Source organism: Chlamydotis macqueenii, chromosome 25, assembly GCF_036417535.1.
Source record: "Chlamydotis macqueenii isolate bChlMac1 chromosome 25, bChlMac1.mat, whole genome shotgun sequence".
Lineage (NCBI taxonomy): Eukaryota > Metazoa > Chordata > Aves > Otidiformes > Otididae > Chlamydotis > Chlamydotis macqueenii.
The window spans coordinates 1,859,220-1,879,936 of NC_141580.1; the positions used below are offsets into that span (position 1 = coordinate 1,859,220).

Here is a 20,717-nt window from a genome sequence, read left to right on the forward strand (position 1 = left end):
CCCTTCGCTGAGCGCGACTCTTGTGGTGACGCACCCCGATGTGGAGCGCGATGATTGGCTGGACGGCCGGGGGGGCGGAGCTAAAGGGTGCTACGCCGTTGGCGTTGCCGCTGTCGCCGGAGCGACTCGGGCAGGGTGTACGCATGCGCAGCGGGGCGGCGCCGCGCAGGTCCCACCGCCCGCCCGCCGCGGAGCTCACCCCACCGCCCCGCACGGGAGGGCCCCGCACGGGAGGGCCCCGCAGCCGGGCCGGTTCGCGTCCGCGGGCCCTTCCCTTCAGCCGGCGGCCCGGTTCGGGAGCTGCACCCGCGCTGCCACCGCGGGGCGCGGCCGCCAGCAGCTGCCGGACGCGGGCTGTGCCCTGCGCGCCCCCGGCCCGGGCTGCGGGTCGGACTCGGCGCGTTACAGCTCAGAGCGGCGCGGTGCGTGCCCCAAACCTTTATTGCGGTTCTGTTTGACTGGCAACACCCGCACCCGCGCACCCCCGCAGCGCCGGACCCCACAGCCACCGTTCCCGCATGCGGCTCGGCAGCGCGTGCACGAAGTACAAACCCCAGACAGCTGCGAAAAAAAAAATAAAAAATAAAAAAAATAGTGTTTTTGGCAGAAAACGGAGCGCCTGCACCGGGTACGGGAACAGAGGCGGCAGCGCGGCCCGCAGCCCCTGCAGCAGAACACAAACCCGCGCAGGAGGCTTCACAACCCGCGCTCCCGCCTCGGCTCCCGCGGCGCCGGGACGCGGAGGCAGCTCCCCGCCCGCGCTCCGTGCCCCCCAGCCCAGCCAGGCGGCCCGGCCCCGCGGCTGGAAGGCAGCGGGCAGCTTCTGTACAGCAGCGCGACCCCTCCTCCGGCAGCTCTGCCGCTTCCCGCAGCACGGCCGAGCGCCCGGAAAACCCCCGCCCAGGCACGGGGAGGCCGGGCAGGCGGCTCACGTCTCACACGGCGCCTTCCCCCTCGCTCACGCGAGCTTTCCGGAGCACGGACCCGCTGAAGCCCGCGTTTGGTCACCTGCGCTCTTCCCATTTAGCACGGCCGCCTTACAGCTCCGGGCTGGAGGGGCAAAGCTGTCCGGGGGCGGCACGGCCAGGGATGCGCTGCTCTCCGTGCTCCGAGGGGGAGAAGCTGTCTCAAACACAACATCTTCTGCTCCCGCGCGCCCGAGGGCAGCCGTCCTACAGCCCCCTTCTCCCCCTCCCCAGGGCTCAGCAACCCCTGGCAGCTCGAGGGCGAGGGGCGCTCTGCTCTCCGCCAGCGGCGCAATCACACAGGCAACACGGACAATTCAACTCAGGAAAGTGCTTTGAACAGGGGCGGCTCGCAGGAACAAGCCCCTCCGGCAGCGAGGAGCCCCGCGGCGCGCTGCGCTTCACAGTTTCCATCGTCCCCGAGGAAGCCTGCCGCGGTCCTCCATCCCGGGGCCGCCCCTCGGCTCCCACGTCCCACCTCCAAGGCGCCGGTCTCCGCAAGCTGGCAGAGACGCGCTGAGCGGCCAGCAAAGCATTCCCAAAGGCTTCACACCACGAGGGAGCTGTGGAAAACGACGCTCTCCTCCGGCTGGCCCCGCTTCCAGTGTTCGTAATTCAGTGAAGGAGACTTGGAGACCTCGCTGATATCTACCGCAGCGTCCTTCCGCACCCCGAGGAACGGGCCGGGGGCTGCGGGCTGGCAGGATGTAAACGCGCCCGTGCCGGGGCTGGAAGAAGCCGGGAAGCTCCGGAAGAGGAAGCCAACGTTGGGGAAGAGAGGCTTCACCAGGCTGACGGGGCAGAAGGCAGAACCGGTGGGGTTGAAGTGCACTTTGTTCTTATCCGGGCAGGAAGGCTGAAAAGGCTGGTCGGGGCCGGGGGAGCTGGGGAGAGACGGAGCGGGCACCGTCAGGAACAGACGCCGCCGAGAGCACCGAGCAGCCACGGGGCAAACCGCTGCGCGCTCTCCAGAGAGCCTGGCTGAAAGCTGCGGGCCCCAGGTACAGAGAGAGCACGCTAATTCAGAGCGGAACCACCTCTTCTCTTCAAGAGGCTCTGCTGGCTGAGAGAAGCCCGCTGCCCGCCAAGGGCGGAGCGTCACGAGAGCTGTCTGAGCGTGTCCGAGGGTTAGCAACTCAGCATCAGCTCTTCCCACCGCAGCCCGAGCGGCCAGGTTTGTGGTGGGAGCGCTCTCCTAGAGGCTGCTCCGCAATTTCAGAACAGGGTAGGGGTGGGAATGGCAGCAACAGAAGCCTCAGCTGCCCCCAGCCCAGCATCTCCCCACAGGGCCAACCTCACCCAGGCTCCCTCTCCTCATACTTACGAAGCTTCTTCAAAGGCCCGGACCCTCTCGCATCCCTCGGGAGGCTCCCGTTTAAACACGTAGCTGTGGTTGGGTCGCGGAGAAGCGGCAAAGGCCAGGACTGGTGAAGGGCTGCCCTCTTCTAGTGGGGAAGAACGGCCAGATTTTGAGAACTTTTTAAAAGAATCCAGGAGCGCTCTAACTCAACGCAGAATACGATCTTTTACACCCTGGGGCTGGGCTACCACGCCCCAAAGGCACGGCATCTTATCTGTGTAGCTCCCAGCTCACATCCTCCATCCAGTACCGGGAACCACCCAGCCGGAGGGTGCTCACTGGCGCTTTCAAAGTCCACCACGGTTTAGCCAAACTGGCTGAGACCCTCTCCCACCTCAGCCGCAGCTTCCAACCCAGCGCACACACAGGGAGGAGCCGCCGCGCCAAGGCGTCGGTAGCGCTGCCCCAATTTGTCTCCCCCGACCTCCAGCCCCTCCGTTTCCAGCGTTTACCTTTCTCCTTTGGATCCGGCTGCACCTCGTCCGCCGCAGAGGAGGGCTCTTCCGCTGCCAGCCTCACCGGGGTGTGCGGAGAGGGGCGCAGAGGCACGGACGGGGAAGGAGAAAGGGAGAGGCTACTGCAGCTGCCGCTGCTGGGCTCCAGAGCCAGGGACGCATCGCCGGAGCCTCTCTGGGCAGGCGCTGGTGCCCTGTGGCCGTCTGGGACATCCAAAATCTAGGGAGGAAGGGAAATCTTAGAGGAGCAAGAACCTCCTGTCACCAGAGAAGAGGTTTAACAGCAGAGCGGCCGCTCGGGGTGCCGGATGCAGACACAGGCAGAGCCCCCACGCCACGCAGCGAGGCAGCCTGCCGCAGCCAGGACACCGGCCCTTGCGCGTCCCGTAACGCACCCCGTAAGCTGTCTGGGGTCACGTCTCCCACACCTGCGCAGTACAAAGCTCAGCGTCAAACCTGTCAGTGAGGCGTCAGCTGTCCAAGACCACTACTGGCCGAGCTCTCGTAGCACCAGCAAGCTTTAAGGAGCGAAGCCAGCAGGCACTTGACCCAATTTAAACAGCTACACGCCGAGAACAAACAAACTAGACCCAGAGACCACCCCGCGGCCAAGAAACAGACACGGGCAGTGTCTTCAGAGGGAAGGATTTCCAGGACCACCCAGAAGATTCAGGGTGATCTTGTGACCTTCACTTACCCGCAAAAGCTCCTCATCCCCCTGTTCCTTCACAAACACTTCCTCCAGTTCCTGGTTTAGCCCTTCCAGGCTCCTGTGCAAGCAAGGGCTGAGCCTCAAAACGGGAGACGGAGAGAGAAAGCCCGAAGGAGAGTCCTGTAACAATCCAGAAGCCAAGAAGTTAGGGCTCTATCTGCACAAACGCAGCGGTTACACCCTGCTCCCACAGCTCTCCAGGGCTCAGCCAGAGCCTTCCAGGAGGCTGACGGGAGAGGACTGACAGCAGAGTCACATAAACTCAGTAACTGCAGATGAAAGCACAGGGACACGTTGAGGAGGGGGGAGAAGACAAAAATCATTCTCCCTTCTCAAGCACGGGAGCAGGAGTCCGAGAACACCTACCCCAAGGGGTTTGCTCTGCGCCTCGCTAGGACACCCAGCGCCAGCAGAGCAGGGGAGAGGTGAACGTACCCTGAGCGATGCGAGGACAGCATGGTCCCCCGGGAGCGGGGAGCTCTTCTCCTTTTCTTTGCCACTTCTGCCATTTAGCTTTGTTCGCTGGAGCTGCTGCTTCAGTTTGGCAATCTAGCAAACAAAGTTTCAGCTACAGAACCAGACAGGCAACGCACCTCCACCAAAAAGGATCAGGCCTTGTCTCTCTCCTCCCCCTCTCTTCCAGCCCACAAGGAAGTGCCAAAACAGAGATAATTTCAACCGCACAAGCAGCAGCTCGGCCGCTTCTCAAAGGATGGGCCAGAAGCACTTGCCAGGCCTCCTGACAAACTCCCCAGCTGCCCCTGGCCAGCGCCCCTCCTCCCGTGGAGCTGGGTTATCCTGCAGCTACGGAGCGCTAGGAACCAGGCTCCGCTGGAACCCACAGCGGCCACTGCACCGACAAGCAACGCGCCGAGCTTCAGTGGAGCTACTTTACAACAGCTGCCCGCTACAGGAAGCCAACAAGATCAGTCTTTAGCTGAACCCTGGAGCGGTAGGGATGAGAACAAGGGCTACCGTCCCATCTTCAACAGCATCCTGTCCTCCCACTGCCCTCCCACGCATCAGGAGCCTCCTGTGCATCAGCAACCAACGCAGGTCTTGCTCAAGCATCGGGAGCGGGCCGTTTTACCTCTCTGCGGTGATCTGTGCTACCCCAAGAAGCAGAACGCTTGTGAGCACTGGAGCTGGCTTTCCCCACTTCCGCGTCATGCCAGGACACCGGAGTCTGAAGTGATGAGAAACACGGCTGAGAATAATCGCAACCTTTACTGGTTTAGAGACCGGCGCTGGAGTCCTAGGAATAAACGATCAACTACTGCCCGTTGACAGTCCCGTTCCAGTCTCCCCCACTAGTACAACACCCAGTAATGTGCATTAAGAGACAGCCAGCTATTTATATTTGCGGGAACACATTTTGGCCAGAGTTGTGCCTCTTGGGAAACGGGATCTCACAGACCTGCGCGGTGAGAGACCTGCCCGGAAGCCAGTGGTTAATCACCAGAAGATAGAGCACACCAAGCCGTTACTGCGGAGAAGCAACGGCTGCCACCCTTTGCGCTGCCCGCGCAGGCTCCCGCCTGACGAACGGTGACGCAGGGTTTCAGGCACTCATTGTACGAAGCAGCATTACCGAGAGGAAAAGCCTCACCCAACTGTGAGAACGCACAACACGCTTCTGAGACCTCAGGCTCTCGTGTCGGAGCTCGAAGGCGTAACCAAAACCGGAGTCTGGCCTGCAGACTGGCTGCCGCCGCTGCCGGAGCGCTGGAAGAAGCCAGCTGCCTCTCCAGCTCGCGTCCCTCCATCTGCAGGGCTGGCAGTTCTGGGCTGCCTCTCGTCACGCAGAAAAACAGCCTCAGCACCGCGTAACACAGCTGTTTTCCAAGCACCAGCTACGCTGCGAATATCAATGGGAATCAGAAAGGGCTGTTAATCTGATCAGAGGGTGTGAACTTCCTTCCACTGAACTCAGCCCTCGGCAGAGGCTCCAGGATCAGTCCCAAGGCACATCGTTTTCAAGACCAGCCATCATTTTTTCCCAACAGCACATTTCAGTGCCTCTCCAAGCGCTCGCCCCGTGTCACTGCCTGCCATTTCTGTGGGAGGCTTTGGACGGCGCTTCCCTCCTCAGCGACCGGCTGCCAGAAGGTGAGGGCCTGAGAACAGTTCCTCTCCAAGCAACTGAACTGATCTCCCCAGAGGCCTCTGCAGGAACAGCAGCTGTTTCAAACAGCCCTGTTGAGTCACGGGGACGACTGAAGCCTCTTCTCTCAAAACAGGTTTAAAAATCGATTTAAACCAAAGGAACAGGGCAGTCACCCTGAGAGGTACGAGGTTTCCCTTCTGTCAAGGGATGCAGGTGATTTGTGGGCAGAAACCCAACCCCTCCTGAGTCAACAAGCTCAGAAGGAAACCCCTCCTTGCACCCACCACCGTAAGCAGAGCGCACTGCGTTCCCCACGGCTGAAACCGCTCCTTGTCTCCGTTTCGTGATGCCTGTAAGGAGCAGACACCACGGCACAGGAGTGTTCCGTTCAATTCACAGTGGTCGGTTTGGTTTGAGAGAAGTCACTTCAGCCTGAGCCATCGCTCTGAGGCCTTGCTAAGTCCCCAGCTGCTGGTCGCGGCCGTCCCCGTGCTACCCCGAACCGTGCCAGAGCTGAGCAAGAGCCATCGGAAATCCTACGGCAAAAACCAGCCTTGCAGTTTCAGCACATGGCACATCTGAGCTCACTTCCTACCTCAAACACGGTCCCCTAAACAACTCAATCATCATTATTTGGCTGTTATCCCAAAACACTGTGTCATTTTATGTCCCAGCAGATCACGCATGTAAGAAAGCTCAGGAGAAGAGGCAAAGGTCTAGGAGACAAGACGGCAGGCGCTGTTCCACACTGCCGCAAGACGCAAGGCTGTGGGAAGCTGAACTCCAGCTGCTAGGAACAGCCCTGCTTTGCAGGACGCGACAGAAACCCCTCAAGTCACCGGAAGCCTCCTGAGCCCCGTTTGAGAAGTCACTTGGTAGCAGCTATCGCTGCTACCCGGAGCACTGCACGGGTGCTCACAAAAAACAGGGCCTAAAAAGGAAGAAAAGGCGCTGTTTGCAATAGGAAGGCCTGAAAACGCAGAGCGCATACGCGTTCCCACCTCTCGCAGGCAGGCCGTCAAGGCAGAAGGAAATTACAGAACCTTTTGTACTAACTGCGGCAAAACCGCTTCCTCAGAAAAAGGAGAGAAAAAAAAAACCACTTCGCACAGCAAGATAAAGCCACAAGCTCCAATCACATGTAGTGCTGGCGTCCTCCCCCCACACCGAGCACCTGCAGCTCTATCTCTCACCTCACCACCTGATGATAGCAAATCTACAGAGCCCTGCAGAACAGCTGATCGGGAGCTGAAGGAGGAGGGAAGGAAACACGCACTGGCGAGCAGACAAAGGCCCAGGTTCGATAACCGTTCAGCCAGAAAACACGGAAGGAGTGGCAAAGTCCTGGAGGTTACGAGGAGGAGGGTTTTGTTAATACACAGAGCAGCCTAGAGCCGAGAACTTTATTCCCAGCTTTCAAGAGACATCTCATGTGACACGCAGAGGTCTGCGTGAAACAGGGGAGATCCCCGCTCGTGGCACAGGCAGGGTGCGAGGCAAAATCAGCATCTGCAAGAGACGCGCAGATAAGTGACGAAAGACTGCGGCACGCCTGGCCTGCTCACCGCAGAGAGGAGCCACCAGCCCCGTACTCCGCAGTGTCAATTGACACAGCTGTATCTTCCATTCCGGGGGGAAGGAGGAGATGCCCCTTTTTCCAACCCTTTCCCCAAAAGCGCCACATGCAAGAAAAACCAATCGGGGTGAAGTGTTCCCACCACTGCCGATCTGCCTGAAAGGAAGAGTGTGCTTCCCTGGCTCAGAAATAAGGTTAGACAAATTCTTTCCCTTCCTTTCCAGCACGCCCTCTGCCCTCAGCAGCGCTCTTGGGCACTGGAACTGAAACAAAAGCAGGCAAGAATAATTTGGAAAAGGACAATGGAAGTTGGAATCCAATTGAGAATTTCCTGCAAACAGCCCAGTAATAAATTGTTGAACAGCAAAGATCAAACACCAAGTTAACGGAGATTGAATGTGCTAAATAAACGACTCGTTAAGCAAACGGATGCTCTTATCCTCCTAAATTCTTTCACTTCAGCAGATAGGCAAGCGCTATTTGCTGCCATGCAGTAATATTTACAGGTTGCTAAGAGTTCCTCGAGGTCTGGAGCTTTTCCATTCTATAAGAGAGCTGCGCTGTTCGTGCTAGCGAGCCCTTCTGTGGGAGCACCCTTGACTTCTCGCAGCGTGTGGCACGCAGCCCGCGAGTGTTATATAAGGACTTGGCCCAGGACTGCAAGCCAGGAAAAAAAAAAAAAAAAAAAGTAGCGCTGAGCCAGTACCGGAGCAGAAAGCTAGAGGCCATCTGCCTCCAAACAAGGCCAAGGAAATTCTAACTCTGCACCAAAGTGGAATCAATTGAAGCTGAGAAGTAAAAAAGGGAAAAGAAGCCTTCCTAGAAAGTTGCAGCTGGACAGATGGAAACGTAACGCCTTCCCTGTTCCCCCTCAGTTTACACAACTCGTTTCAGTTCTGCGACCCCCTCCTGGTCCAGAAACTTCACGGGCAGTCAGCAGGCGCCTATACCTGGGTAGCTTTGTCATTCATGCACGAAGTGGGAGCTCCTTCAGCGTCCCGCGGCCACTGTCCCAGCAGGTACGAGCCCACGATGGTGTCCAGTGAAGAGGTGCGCCGCACACGGGGCTGCCGGGGCCGGCAGGTCTTCTCAGCAGCAGCAGCACAGGGAACGCTAGCTAGACAGGGGGGGAAAGAAAAGAAAATTAGACTTCCAAAGCCAAAATTCAACAGCTATCACAATGAACTAGCAGATACAGCCTGCAGAGTCTGTTTACTTTTTAGAAACCAGAGTCCTGTTCCTTCTGACGCGCCCAGCGAGTTCCCGCTCTCCCAACAGCGGCAGCTCTGCTCCGCCAAGGAGAGCCCTGCTCCCTCAGCGCGGGCAGTCCCCCTGCGCCAAGTCAGCAACCAAAACCAAGCAGCCACAGAAACACCTCTTCAGCAGAGCGGGTCAGCAAGTGCCCGGTCTGCCCTGCCGCTCGCTCCCCTGCTCCGCCGGCGAGCCCTGTTCACACTTATCACCACAAGCAGGGATTTTATTGCAGTCCTGCAGCGGCTGCGTGACGCTATTGATTAGACGTTCCAGTCCAAGTCGAGTGAAATACTCGGCATGCCCACACCGCTCTTGCATGAGCACTCTAGGAAAAAACCAAACCGCTACGCTGTCCGTAAGGCTGGCTGTCTCACCAGTGGCGCAGGATGCTTAGTCTGAGGACCCACGGTAAGACCCAACGGCAAAAGGAAGCCTGCGTGCCTCAGTTTCCCCCGAGGAAGCAGGCTACCGCTCGCTTCCAGTTTCAAGGGGGCCAAGCAAACATCTGCAAAGTTTGGGATCCTCCAGCGGGACCGCGCGAGCGCTGGGTGTCATTAGCGGGTACGTGCGTTCATTCAGTAACGACCAGAAAGGGAGAAGTGCAACCTGCTGGCTGTCACAACCCAGCGCTGGCAGGGCCCGAGCTCACAGCCAGCAGCTCTGCGTCTGCCCAGCTTCCACGGAACGGGTAGCTAGAAACACAATTAACAGAAACGCTTTGTACGTCAGACTTGTTTAAGTTTGCGTGTCAGCAACGACGCACACCGGCCCGCCGCGAGGCCGCAGAGCCAAGCGTCTCTCCCGGCAAGGGCAGACACACAGCACGCGTTCGCTGCGCCCTCCCCGTCTCCTCCGTCGCATCCCAGCCACGCGCGGCCCGTGGGCAGCCGGCACAGCTGCCCTCTTCTACAACCCCATCGTCACTCTCGCAGCGGAAAAAAAGGTCTCATCGCCAAAACCAAACAGGTAGCAAGAAAGAGGCAAGTTCCAGCCAGCAGGAAAGCTTTTTTGCATTTTGTTTTGATTAGAAATGCAAATTACCACACAGATTAGAACCAGCCCTGTGGCCTCTTGGCAAGACATTAAGGCCACGCACGGCTCTGTGCCCCACGTGCTTTGCGTACAGATATTCTCTCCTTCCTCCCCAAAACGAGGGCACGGCAGGCAGGGAGCGAGTTAACCGCACCAAAACCAGCGTTAGAACTGTTACGCACCACGTGTTTGCCAACTGTCTCTGCACACGACGGTGCCGTGGCGCCCACGGCTGAGACTGCGCCAGGGACACGGCCGGTTAAATACATCTTTTTATCGGCTAAAATACCATTTGAGCCCTGGAACTCGAGTTCCAGGTGAGAAGGTAGGAACAAAAAGCCACGTGGGAGGGTGAGAGCAGCGTTAGTCCCTGCACGGCAGCCACACCTCGTAAGGTCCACACTGGATTAAAGGTTTATTGTGCTGGGTCCAGCTGGCATTTCCAGGCACTCTCGCTGCTCCCCACAGTTAACAGCAAGGCAGCTCCCACCAGCCCTAATTTAGAAACTCGTCAGGGTTTGCAGCTTCCTCTTCGGCGCCTCGTGGCCCCCACAGGCTGTATCACTTGCATCTCCATTAGGTACGGCTTCAGTTGTCTCTTCCTCTCACGCTGCTCTCCTCGGCCAGGCTGCTGGCAGAAGAGCCGATCGTGGCCGCAATCCGGCGGCCCTGCTCCCGCACCGCTTTGACAGCACGCGTCCCCCACAAAGCTCTCCAAGAGGCATCCGGAGCGAGCGGGGTCACCTTCCTACTCCAAACCTTCAACGGGGCAACGCGGCCAAGACTAGAGGACCTCAAGAAGAGACAAGGCCAAAAGCAGAGGAGATGTGGCCTTGCATGGTGACAACCACATCAATCACACACCGTGGCTGACAAACATCTAAGCTATTTCTGTACGAGCAGCCAGAATTATCATTCCTCTGAACGAAGTACAGCTCTGCTCCCCAACACCTCAGTTTGTTTTCAAGCAGCACCGAGAAGCGCAAAGGGCAGGGGGCAGCGGGAAGACGCAGGGCAGGGTGCTGCTGGAAGCAGGTTGCCCCTCCTTACGGTGCAAAGGCTGCGTGCACAGCACAGCGTTTCGGGCACAAGGAGGAGGGCGCGTGAGAGGCGCCGAGGCAGGGTGGAGCGTCCTGTTTACAGCTCGGCGCTATTATCACCCCTCCGCACCGAGCCTGCACAGCTGCCACCTGGCCAGGAGCTCTGGGGCTGGTCCAAGCCAGCTCCACAGCTGAGAAGTGTCAGGTTGTGGCGCTTTTACTTTTCATGTGACAGTAAAGCTGCTGCAGATAACAGAACCCTCGCCGTATCTCCAGGAGCCACTTGGCTGCCTCCAGTTGCATGAAGCTTTCGTGCAGCCGCAAGTTCCGAGACTAGTGCAGTGCCTGTGTCTGCAAGCAGAAAGTTTTCAGCCCTGGAGTTTGAGATTTGCAGAGCCCTAGTCTATCCCAACCGTCCCGACATCAGGGAGCTCAGAGCTTCCTAAACACTACCAATCTCTGCATCTAAAAAGAGAAAATAAACATCTCGGTAAACCTTTAAAAATCTCTGGGGTCCCTTTTCAACAAAGAATACTTACAGCAGAAACAAAAAAAAAAGTGACAGCAAGCAAAAATAAAGTTCCCATTACTGCTTGGAGTTGTAAAATTTTCTTCCTTCCCTCTCCAGTTTCACCCTGGGGAAACTGACCCTTTAATATCAGAAGAATGTTTAGAAATTTAGGGACATGCTGTTCAGATCTTGACATTTTTGGAGTATGTCCCTGCAAAGGTCTATCTTAAAGTGATGAAGCATAAAAACAGTCCATGTTTAAACATCATCAGCTTTCGAGATAGCCACGGAACGACAGGCTGGAGCTGCGCCAGGCAGGGAAGCTGTCCCTGCACCCTGCAACGTCCAGGTGTCCCCAACGGCTTTGGGTGCAGTTTTCAGTTTACTGGCTCCAGCAAGAGCTGTAAGCTTTCAACAGAGAATTTGTCAGAGCGAGTTTAGCCAAGATGGACCCTAAGCACTTCTGTCAATAACTAACTTACGCAAATATCTTCCACCCCAGTGTACCAGAAACTATTTAATTACTGCTAATATTTAAGTTCTGTACCGGCTTCCCCCATCTACACCTTTTAGTGCTCCGTGCAACACATCCTCTTCTTCAGAGGATGCTCCTGTGCGGGGGGATGAGGGCAGTAAAAGGCTGAATTTCTCACGGGTCTATCAAACCACAGCCCTGTGACACGAAAACATCTCTGTCAGACAAAATATTAACAGCAAAACAGGCTGCTGGATGTGTATCAGCGTCCATCCTGCACCCCAGCACCACTTCCTTGATCTCACACGTGTGCCTAGACAATTTAGTTGAGAGATCTCTACACAAAATGTTTTTTTTTTGCACAACTTCTCCTTGGAGGAGTTCAGGTGGCAGAAGCAGAAGGGACACAACGCTGGCATTGCTGCGGTGGTTACCAGTGCAGGAGCTGCCAGAGTAGAAAGGAAATAAGCTATGGTACCATGCCAGAGCGCAGGAGAACACCTTATGTTCATCTCAGGGATGGTGCTGCTTCATGAGGTACAGCTCTGCCCAAGAGTTTGGTGCAGAGCAGGTCTTGGCCAGAGCATCGCCCCGAGCTCACTGGCTCCGATCCGACAGAGCAGGAGGCGAGCGGTACACAGCAAGAAATCCGGTGCCTTCCTTTCTCTTCTTCTTGTTCTAAAATGTAACTGGACAAGAGACACGCAATATTTGCAAGGACGTTAAGGACGGTGATCCACACAACATACCAGGGAATCACACTTCATCCAACCTCACTCTGAAAGACGGTACTTGATTAGAAAACGCATCTCCTCTGCGGGCCAGAACCACCTGAACGGGGCATGTCCGGTACAGTGACTAGCAGCACAAGCGCTGGTGAAATAAAGATCGAAGCTTCAACACAATAACCCGTTTAATCCTCATCTCCATTTCTCAGCAGTTTCACCACAGCAAATCAATCAAGTTACCCAGCAGGTTGTTGCCAAATAAGACAAAAAATTCACAGCAGCAAGCAAGCTTCAGAAATACATCCTCAGTTTTTACTTTATTTTCTTTTATTCCAGATGGAGCGGGTAAAGGAAATTGTGTGTCCCGACCGCTGCACGGCGGAAATGCAGCAGAACCAGTTATTTCTGAACTGTCCCAACATTAACTTAGCGAAGACTAAAAATCTTTACAGGGAAAGAGGTGCCTTTTCCCAGCACTGTGCCTATTCTTGCACTCTCTCCAGGTTCGTAAGAAACGCGAAGATTTAAGAAGCCATGCTCGCAACCGCCGCAGTCAGCCCAGGCACTTCCTCGTGGCACACCAAAGCGCTGCTGTTGCGTGCTGCTCCTGCAGAAGCGCGCCCAGAGAGGACCTCAACCTACCGCGCAATCTGAAAACACTGCGGGATTGTGCAAGGAATAAATGCTTCTGCTCTGGTAATCCCAGAAAGCCTCAGAAGGGATGAACAGGCAATTTTACTTGTTCTTAATGAAATTTAAAATCCTGCGCTTAGTACACTACAGAGATCTGCAAACGTGCTAGGAAACAGAAGCATTTCAGAGGAATCCACGGCACGGTCAGAGCTGACTGCCAAGATGGGAATGAAGGCAAGATGAAGAGCTGGAGAGGTGCTGGGATGAAAGTTCACAGGAGATGGAGAGAAAAAGAATATCCTCTCCACAAAGACAGCTACAGACAGATCTTTATAAGTGGAAGAGACAAGGAGAAGATCTCAAGCTGTAACCAGAAATGAAGTAAGAGATCCGGAGAAGCCTGCCGTAACATCTTTACTCAAGGTACCGAAGGACGAGCGAGGCTACAAACCCACACCGCCTGAGGGCTCTTCACAAAATCCCCACCAGAAAACAAAGCCAAGCGGGGATGCAGAGAAGATCTCTTAGCACAAGAGAGGTGGCAGGCTGACTACAGGCACACTTTGAAGGCTGGACAAACCGTCTGCATTTTCTAGGAAAAGAAAAAAAATCATCTCACTTTATTCCATAAGCAAGACAGGAAAAGTTTTATTCAGTAGCAACACAACGGGGAAGAAGAACACAGTAAGACAACCAGTTGTAATTGATAGGTATGGGTACAGAAAAAGAACAATTTGAACGCTAAGGGGCTTCAAAGCAGAGAATGAACCTGGAATTTATAGGCAGATTCCAAGGTAATGATACACACAACCCTCAGCTGCTCCTACAAAAAGTTAACGTGGCCACAGCAGTAACACCTCTGGCACCCAGTCTTCTGTCACCTCAAGCCTCTGCAAAGGAAGTATTCTACACCTCCCTCTCTTGCAATATTTCAAAACTGTAATCCCTTTGCCTTTAAAGAAGATTTACAACGGAAGGGAAATGCACGCCCCTGCCAGGGTGGGATTTCGTAGCTCTCTGCTCATTTCAGTAAACATTAATGCAGAAACGCACAGCCCTCCGCGCGCTGAAATCCATTGCACCTTCCGGCGCAGAGGCAGAAGCTGTGGTTAAACCACGCTGCCCCTCATGACTCTTGCTCAAGCTGTACATGTGCAGAGCAAGACACCCAGAAAAGTACCTGCTGTTCCCAAAGCTCAGCCCGCTAAGAAACCCCACGAGAACCTCTCTCTGCTTCAGCGCTTGACCGACACAGAAAGGAAAAACCCATGGAGGAGGGGCATTAGGACAGCAAAAAAAAACAACCCCAAGGGCCAAGAGGCTCCTCCAAAGGCAGCTCCAGGCTGGGGAGCGGGATTCCCACCTGACACAACCCAGCAGTGAGTTGCCCCGCAGGCTCCGCTGAACCGGCCCCGAGGGCTTCGCAACTGGCCCGGGAGCACAAGGGAAGAAATTCCAGGCTTTGTAATCACTCCCCTGGTTACAAGCTGCATTGGAGTACAGCTGGAGAGAGCTGCCCAAAGGACACAGCATCTGCAGATATCATTGAGGGAAATTAATAGGGGACACTAGCAGTTCAAGCCGCCTCTTTTTTTTTTTTTTTTGGATGCAGACCTTGTTAAACAACAACTCCCTCCAACGCGGCTCAAGGCCTGAAACTGAAGCTGGACACCCAGTTGATGGAGGAAAAGAGCTGAACTCTTCACCTTTAACTTAATTCTTTCAAAGTTTGTTTTTCAAATTATAAAACAATCTGAAGAATTTAAACATCCTCAGAATCTTTGGTTGAAGTGCACATTTCCTAAGTCTAGCCTGATGCAAGGCACCGCTTTGGTGGGATCTTCAGGCCAGCCCGTCTCTTGCCCACTGACACAGGCTGGGAGCGCTTCTGGACTGGCTTTATTCTCTGAAATTTAAGCAAGAACTAGGAAGAAAACAGATGGGCAGGCAGCCTCTCATGAACAGTAAGAGTGGTTTAGAAACGAGCAAAAACTTGTTCAAACATCAGATCTTGAGGACTTGTGCACTCTGATCCTGGAGAACACAGACGACGAAGGAGCTACCAGGATCTCCCATGTCACCCGTATCAGAAGAGTGAAACCCAGGCAATGAAGATAAAGCTGTGGGTTTGGGTTTTTCCCCTTTTTCGTTACCTCTACATAAATGAACTCCTGATAAGCATCTAGGAATCAAGATCAGTGCAAAAGGCAGGGCTGTCACTCTCAAGATGAGAAACTTTTGATTCTTAAGCCCTTGGAAGCCTTCCAGTACAGATAAAGTACAGTGAAAACAGGCTAAGACATCTTTGATATTTCTACTGTTACAAACAAGGTGGGAAACAAGGGAAAAGACGATTTCCTGTCCTTTATATAAATATAACTGCAAAAGTCACACCAACGCTGCATGACAAGCCCTCCTCCCGTACTCACAGTCCTCTTCACAGCCAGTTGCAGTCAAGTCATCTGCCTGGAGGGCCCAGCACGAAGCTACTGAAACAACTTTTCAGCAAGGGAAAAAAAAAAAAACAAAACCAAACCATCTGATATATCTTCTCATCATCTTCCTAGTGCCTTTTCCAACTGGGAAGCAGGATCCCAAAGCTAAGGCTAGCTCAGTGTCGCAGCCAGCCGAAATATGCATACGACAGCTGCACACAGCAGCCTCAGGCTCTGTACGAGCTCTGTCATTCCTGTTCCTGAACGCTTGCAGCCTGAAAGGATGGCACACAAACGATGAGAAACTGAGGCACGAGGAGAAGCAGCTTGCCCAGAGTCATGCAGCAGGTTCCAGGCGAGCATGGAAACAATTATCTCCCGTTATTTTCGAAGAATGGGCTAACCACACAACCTGCTTTGATATTTTCCTCATTTCCTGTACAGTCAACCCCACATTATCAGGCGGTTTGAATGGCAGCACCACAAGCTTAATTTTTAATGCAAAAAGGCCCGTTTAATATAAATTCCAAGAAGGAATATTTTTACAGGCTCAACACTGTTGGCCTTTCTCGTACAACCGTGAATCCCCCTAAATCAGTATTGTCATCTGAAACTGCAGGAGCCGCGAGGGATGCGCCAAGATCAGCTCGGTGGAGTCAACGTCGCCCTTTACGCACTGTTTCACCATCCAAGCTTTGCATAAAGAGAACTCATTGCACTTTGGGGCTCTACATGATTTCTCTCACAGGGTTAGGCCAAGTACTTGTTTTTTTTTCCTTTGCACCACGCAGTCAGACAGTAGAACGTCCACCGCGCTGGAACAGAACTGCTTCTTCTCTGCGCAGACGGGTGCCCAGGCTCCTTCAGTTCTCCACTCACCCAGCAAATGTTGAAAACTTAGCTACGGTCCATGCAGTTGTGCGAGATAAGCTCCGGCTGAAAGAAAGATTCACAAACAAAAATCCATCCAGGGTAAGTGATCTGAGAGCTTCACAGTTTCTCTGGAGCACTCTGCTACAGACGGGGCAGGTCAAACTGCACGGTCTCATCCCTTCCCCCTGCAAATTTGTTTTTAAATGTCGTCTCCAGCATTTTAAAGCAGGGGAAAACTTGTTCCACCCACAGAACATCAACGCAAGTCCAGATTAGTTATAGATGTGTCCTTTGTTTCCCCTCTCCCACACCCGTATCCAGAGGCTAACAAACTGGGAGCAGCAAGTTGAGACTGAAGGTATGATCTGTATCAACTAAGGACTGCAACGCCACGAATGGGCTCCAATTACTGCGCAAGAAACTTGTTCTACGTTAAACAAAGCCACCTGCAATGCTCTGCCTCCAAACCTGAGCCACATATTGTGTTCAGCCGCGTTTTACACAAAGACTGATTGGATTCCATGGGACAGAGGCAGGATTCTTCCCGGCTAGAGCAACAGCAGGACACCTTCAACATTTTCCCATCCCTCGACCAGTCCCTACACGACTGTTTTTCCCCACTGCAGCTCCCTACTTGCGTTTAACCCTTTAATTCTGTCAGCCTGCTTACCCACAGCAAAACCCTAAAGGCAAAGGCAGAACTACTTAACAGTGATGAATCCCAAAATTTGGAAGTGTAAAGCTCGTCAAAGCAGCCGTCTGCACAGTGCAGCAGCACAACTTTCCCATGACAGCACTCTGCAGCCTCACTTGAGGGTTTTTGTTTCTCTTTCGGAGAGTTAATGCCAATCCAGCTGCTACTTCTGCTGAGATGCCCCTTCTCTAAGACAGACTTTTTCAATTTCAAGTTGGGTAGAGGATACAAACAGTATGAACCTGTGTGCCCCCTGTTCATTTGCTTAAGCACCCCCTGAAAAACTACAGGTGTTAAACAGCATGAAAGAAAACTCGAGAGCAAACAGCACAAACATCTGGACCACTATTTCAGTAACAAAAGCCTTCCTACCCATCCCTCAGGGCACAGAGCCCCATCAGACACCAACCGCTAAAGCAGACACCATAAGGCCTGAAGCACTTAAGATATTAATTTAATAAAATTGGGGGGGGGGGGGAGACCCCCACACTCATTACGCGACGCCTGCAGCAAAGGAAAGCAGCATAGAAGGATGTTGTGAAGAGCTCTGCTGTCACTACCACGCAGGCAGCGATCCCACGGCACTTTCGAGTGGTAAACAGACATTTTTATTCCTAAAGAAACATTTTCATTTCGCTAAACACACACTCAGACAGCGCTGCCTATGAATAGCGTCCCACTCGCCTGCCTCTATAATATACAGCAGGCACGGGTTTAATTCAGATACCAAATAAAGATATTTGGCAGTCTGCTCACTTAGTCTCTCTAGCAGGATCCACACAGCAAAAACAACGGGACATCTCAAACACGGGCAAGTTCAGCAGGCAAGCAACAAAATCCCATCTGGATGAGTCAGCTCAGCCAGCAGTAACTTCCTGAAAAATTACACGGCACCACATAATTTTAGGCTGTAGGGGTGGTGGTGGGAAAAATGGTGAATTTATCTGAATTCTGGTGAAGAGAGACTGTCAATAAAGCTTTGGTTTCACGGAGGGTTAGTGCGAAATACATGAAGTGCACGAGACAGCTCTTGTCAAAGCCATTCATGAAGCCCCCAAATCAACCACAGAGGTCTACGGGTGAGGACTTGCATGAAGAGGCATAAAGACTTCCTGGTGTCTTGCTTGAGAAAATCAAGTTTCAGACCTGCAACGCTTGCTGAAGAGAGGGGCTACACCCAGGCAGCGGATTCACGCGTGCGTAGGCAGAGGTCTCAGCGAGGCTGAAGTCTGGACGCGAGCACGGAAGCTCTCTGACCAGCACGTGCTTCCATGCGGGCTTTGGAGGAAACAACCGAGGCCACAAACAGTACGAGCACTGCCGTTAACTGATTTGAGCTTCAAAGTGACCACAGAGCTCATCCCACCCCAGAGAACACGCAACCTTACACTGTTACAGCACCTGCGGAGCCCTGACTGCCCCAGCAGCCGCCTCCGAGCCGCCTAGCCCGGCATAAACGGATGCAACAGGGACGGGCCTGGCCTGCACCTGAGGAGGATCAAACGCACATTTCCTGCTTCACCGCCAAAAGCCGTATCACTGAAGAGATAAGGAATTTAAAAACAAAACAAAACAAAAACCCCACACTAACCCCAATGACACACATCAAATTCATCAGTAGAAGTCCTGACATCCTGGATCTCTAAACAGCAAGTCAAGTCCTTTTAAAATATTCCGAGACCTCCCTCCTGGCATCCCCCAGCTCTAGCTCTTCCTTTTAACAGAAGCCCTTTGAGAGACTCAGCAGCTGCTCCCCATCTCAATAGGATCCTCTATTATCAGAGCAGCTGCAGGATCAGACCCCGGATCGCCCCGCACCTCCGCTAAAACCCCCAGCCAGAACCACAGAGATCCCGGCAGCCACGCAGCTCGAGAGCGATTCAGAAAGCCAGCAGCCTCAAACGAGGAGCGATGTGAGAAAGCAACGCACTTCCACGCCGAGCTCCCAAAAGGCGGGAGCCAAAGCGTCAGATTAGGAGTCACCAGGGTACCGGTTCTGGGTCAAACCCTGCCAGTTTACTGCTGCAGCTCCCACACACGCAGGGAGCAATCTGAAGCTTAGGAAGAGCAATGAGGGAGAGCGCAATGGAAATTTCAACACTTCCAAAACTGCAGATGAAATGACTGTGATCAAGAGGAAAAATTCAAGCTCCTAGAGCCTGAACAGTGAGGCACGGAGCCAGGAAGAAATGAAGACCAGCAATTCTGGTTCATGTCAGCGGAGCTCCAGCTGCTTTGCCCTCAGAAAGCTGCATGGTATTCACCACGCTTCGGAGTGGGTACAGCACAGAGCTCTAACACAACCAGGAGACCACAGGCAGCCCGGCTCTCCCTTCTTTGAGATTAATTTTCTTTGCAACATCTGAAGCTAGGGAGTAATTGCCCTCTTAACAGCAACTTCACCTCCATTTCAGCACACCGCTGAGAGGGAGGCAGAGACTAGCACTCAAAAGAATTTATTTCATTACTTCGTTTCAAGTGTAAATTGAGCAAAAAGCGTTTTAAATCGCTTCTCTGATCAATACCAACCCTGCCAGCGGCAGGGACGGCTGTAAGTCTGGAGTAGGTAAAGGCAGGACACTTCAGGACGGGTCAGTAGTTCTCACCGTAGGATGGGCTGCAGCACTGTCCCCTGCAAAGCAGATTCAGTCGCTGCTGCATTAACCAAGAGACCAGCACCCTGAAGAGATGCCACCAAGATCCAAGGCCCAAAGCTTGGCAAATACTCCTCCCTGTTCCAGAACTGTTTCATCTGACGTTTAACCCCAAAAGTGTTTCATTGCTATTTTAACAGTTCTTGAGATAATGAAGAGCCAAGCAAGAACCCAGCATCCAAAAGCAGTCCCACGAACAGCCAGAAGCAATACGTGCATCAAGAAAAGGCAAAGACTATTATTAGGTCACCAAAAAGTTATATTTAAATAAGCATTCCTGAAGCGGTCAGAAAAATCTCAGTAATGCAATCAGGGACGAATCGCCATTAGCGCAAATCAAATTATTGCTTCTCTATCGAGCCAGATCAGCCGCACGAGGCACAGGGCCCCGTTTTTGGGAAACCACCACCGAACAGGCCACTCATTGTCACGGGAGGCTGCAAGCAGCGACACGTCCTGCCTGCAAGGGAGATCCGCTGACCCCACGGGGCCGGGGATCAAAGCTCACGCCACGCGTGGGCGATGGCAGCCCACGGGCGGCGTTTTAAAGCTCTCGGCTGTTTGGGGGCCGGTGTGGCCCCCTCCCCGGTTTTGTTTTCCCCTCGGTTCTCTCGTTTCTCTTTCACTTCCACCCACGCGGCGTCAATTAGGAGAAGCCTCCCGAGCGCACGGGAGCCTTCGCTAACCCCGGCCCTGCCCCCGCGGCCCCGGGCAGGGCGGGAGGTGTCGGCGTACGCGGCACCGGGACCCCCCGCTGCAGGGGCCGAGCCCCGCTCCGCCTCGGCCCCATCCCAGCGACCGGGGCCCCGGGGCGAACAGGCGCTCCCGCGAGGTGCCGCTGGGAACCGGCCCCGGGTGCCGTCTCGGAACCCCATCCCCGGGCCCTGCCGGGGGCAGGGGACACGCGGGCTCCCCCCGCCGCAGCCCCGGGGCTGCCCGCCTCCTCCCGCCGTTACCTGCCCGGCCCCCGTCTCCGCGGCGCTGCTGGAGCTGGAAGGGGACGGTGGCGCGGAGCGGCTGCAGCCCCCCCGCCCCGCCGCGGCAGCCGCCGCCGCCCGCCCCCGCCATGCCCGCCCGCGCCGCACTGAGCCCCCGGCCCCGCCAACGCCGCTTATCAGCGCTCCGGGGGCGGTGCCGGCGGGAGGAGCCCGGCGACCATTGGGTGACCGCAGCCAAGCGACCCGCCCTCCTTAGCGGCAGCCAATGAGAGCTC

General features: G+C 54.6%; 1 protein-coding gene and 1 long non-coding RNA gene across 2 annotated transcripts; both read right to left on the reverse strand.

The window, feature by feature from the left end:
- Nucleotides 1-1,281: 1,281 nt before the first annotated feature.
- On the reverse strand, nt 1,282-20,572 carry FAM117A (family with sequence similarity 117 member A). The gene is made up of 8 exons (XM_086766426.1): nt 20,461-20,572; nt 8,126-8,292; nt 4,583-4,678; nt 3,928-4,041; nt 3,478-3,612; nt 2,778-3,000; nt 2,290-2,410; nt 1,282-1,849 (listed from the first exon to the last, which is right to left on the reverse strand). Exons 1-8 carry the CDS (start codon nt 20,570-20,572, stop codon nt 1,513-1,515), a joined length of 1,305 nt encoding a protein of 434 aa, XP_086622552.1. The 3' UTR covers nt 1,282-1,512.
- On the reverse strand, nt 12,514-14,345 carry LOC147597698 (uncharacterized). The gene is made up of 2 exons (XR_015261085.1): nt 14,212-14,345; nt 12,514-13,440 (listed from the first exon to the last, which is right to left on the reverse strand). It is a non-coding gene; the product is annotated as an uncharacterized LOC147597698 (long non-coding RNA).
- Nucleotides 20,573-20,717: the final 145 nt, after the last annotated feature.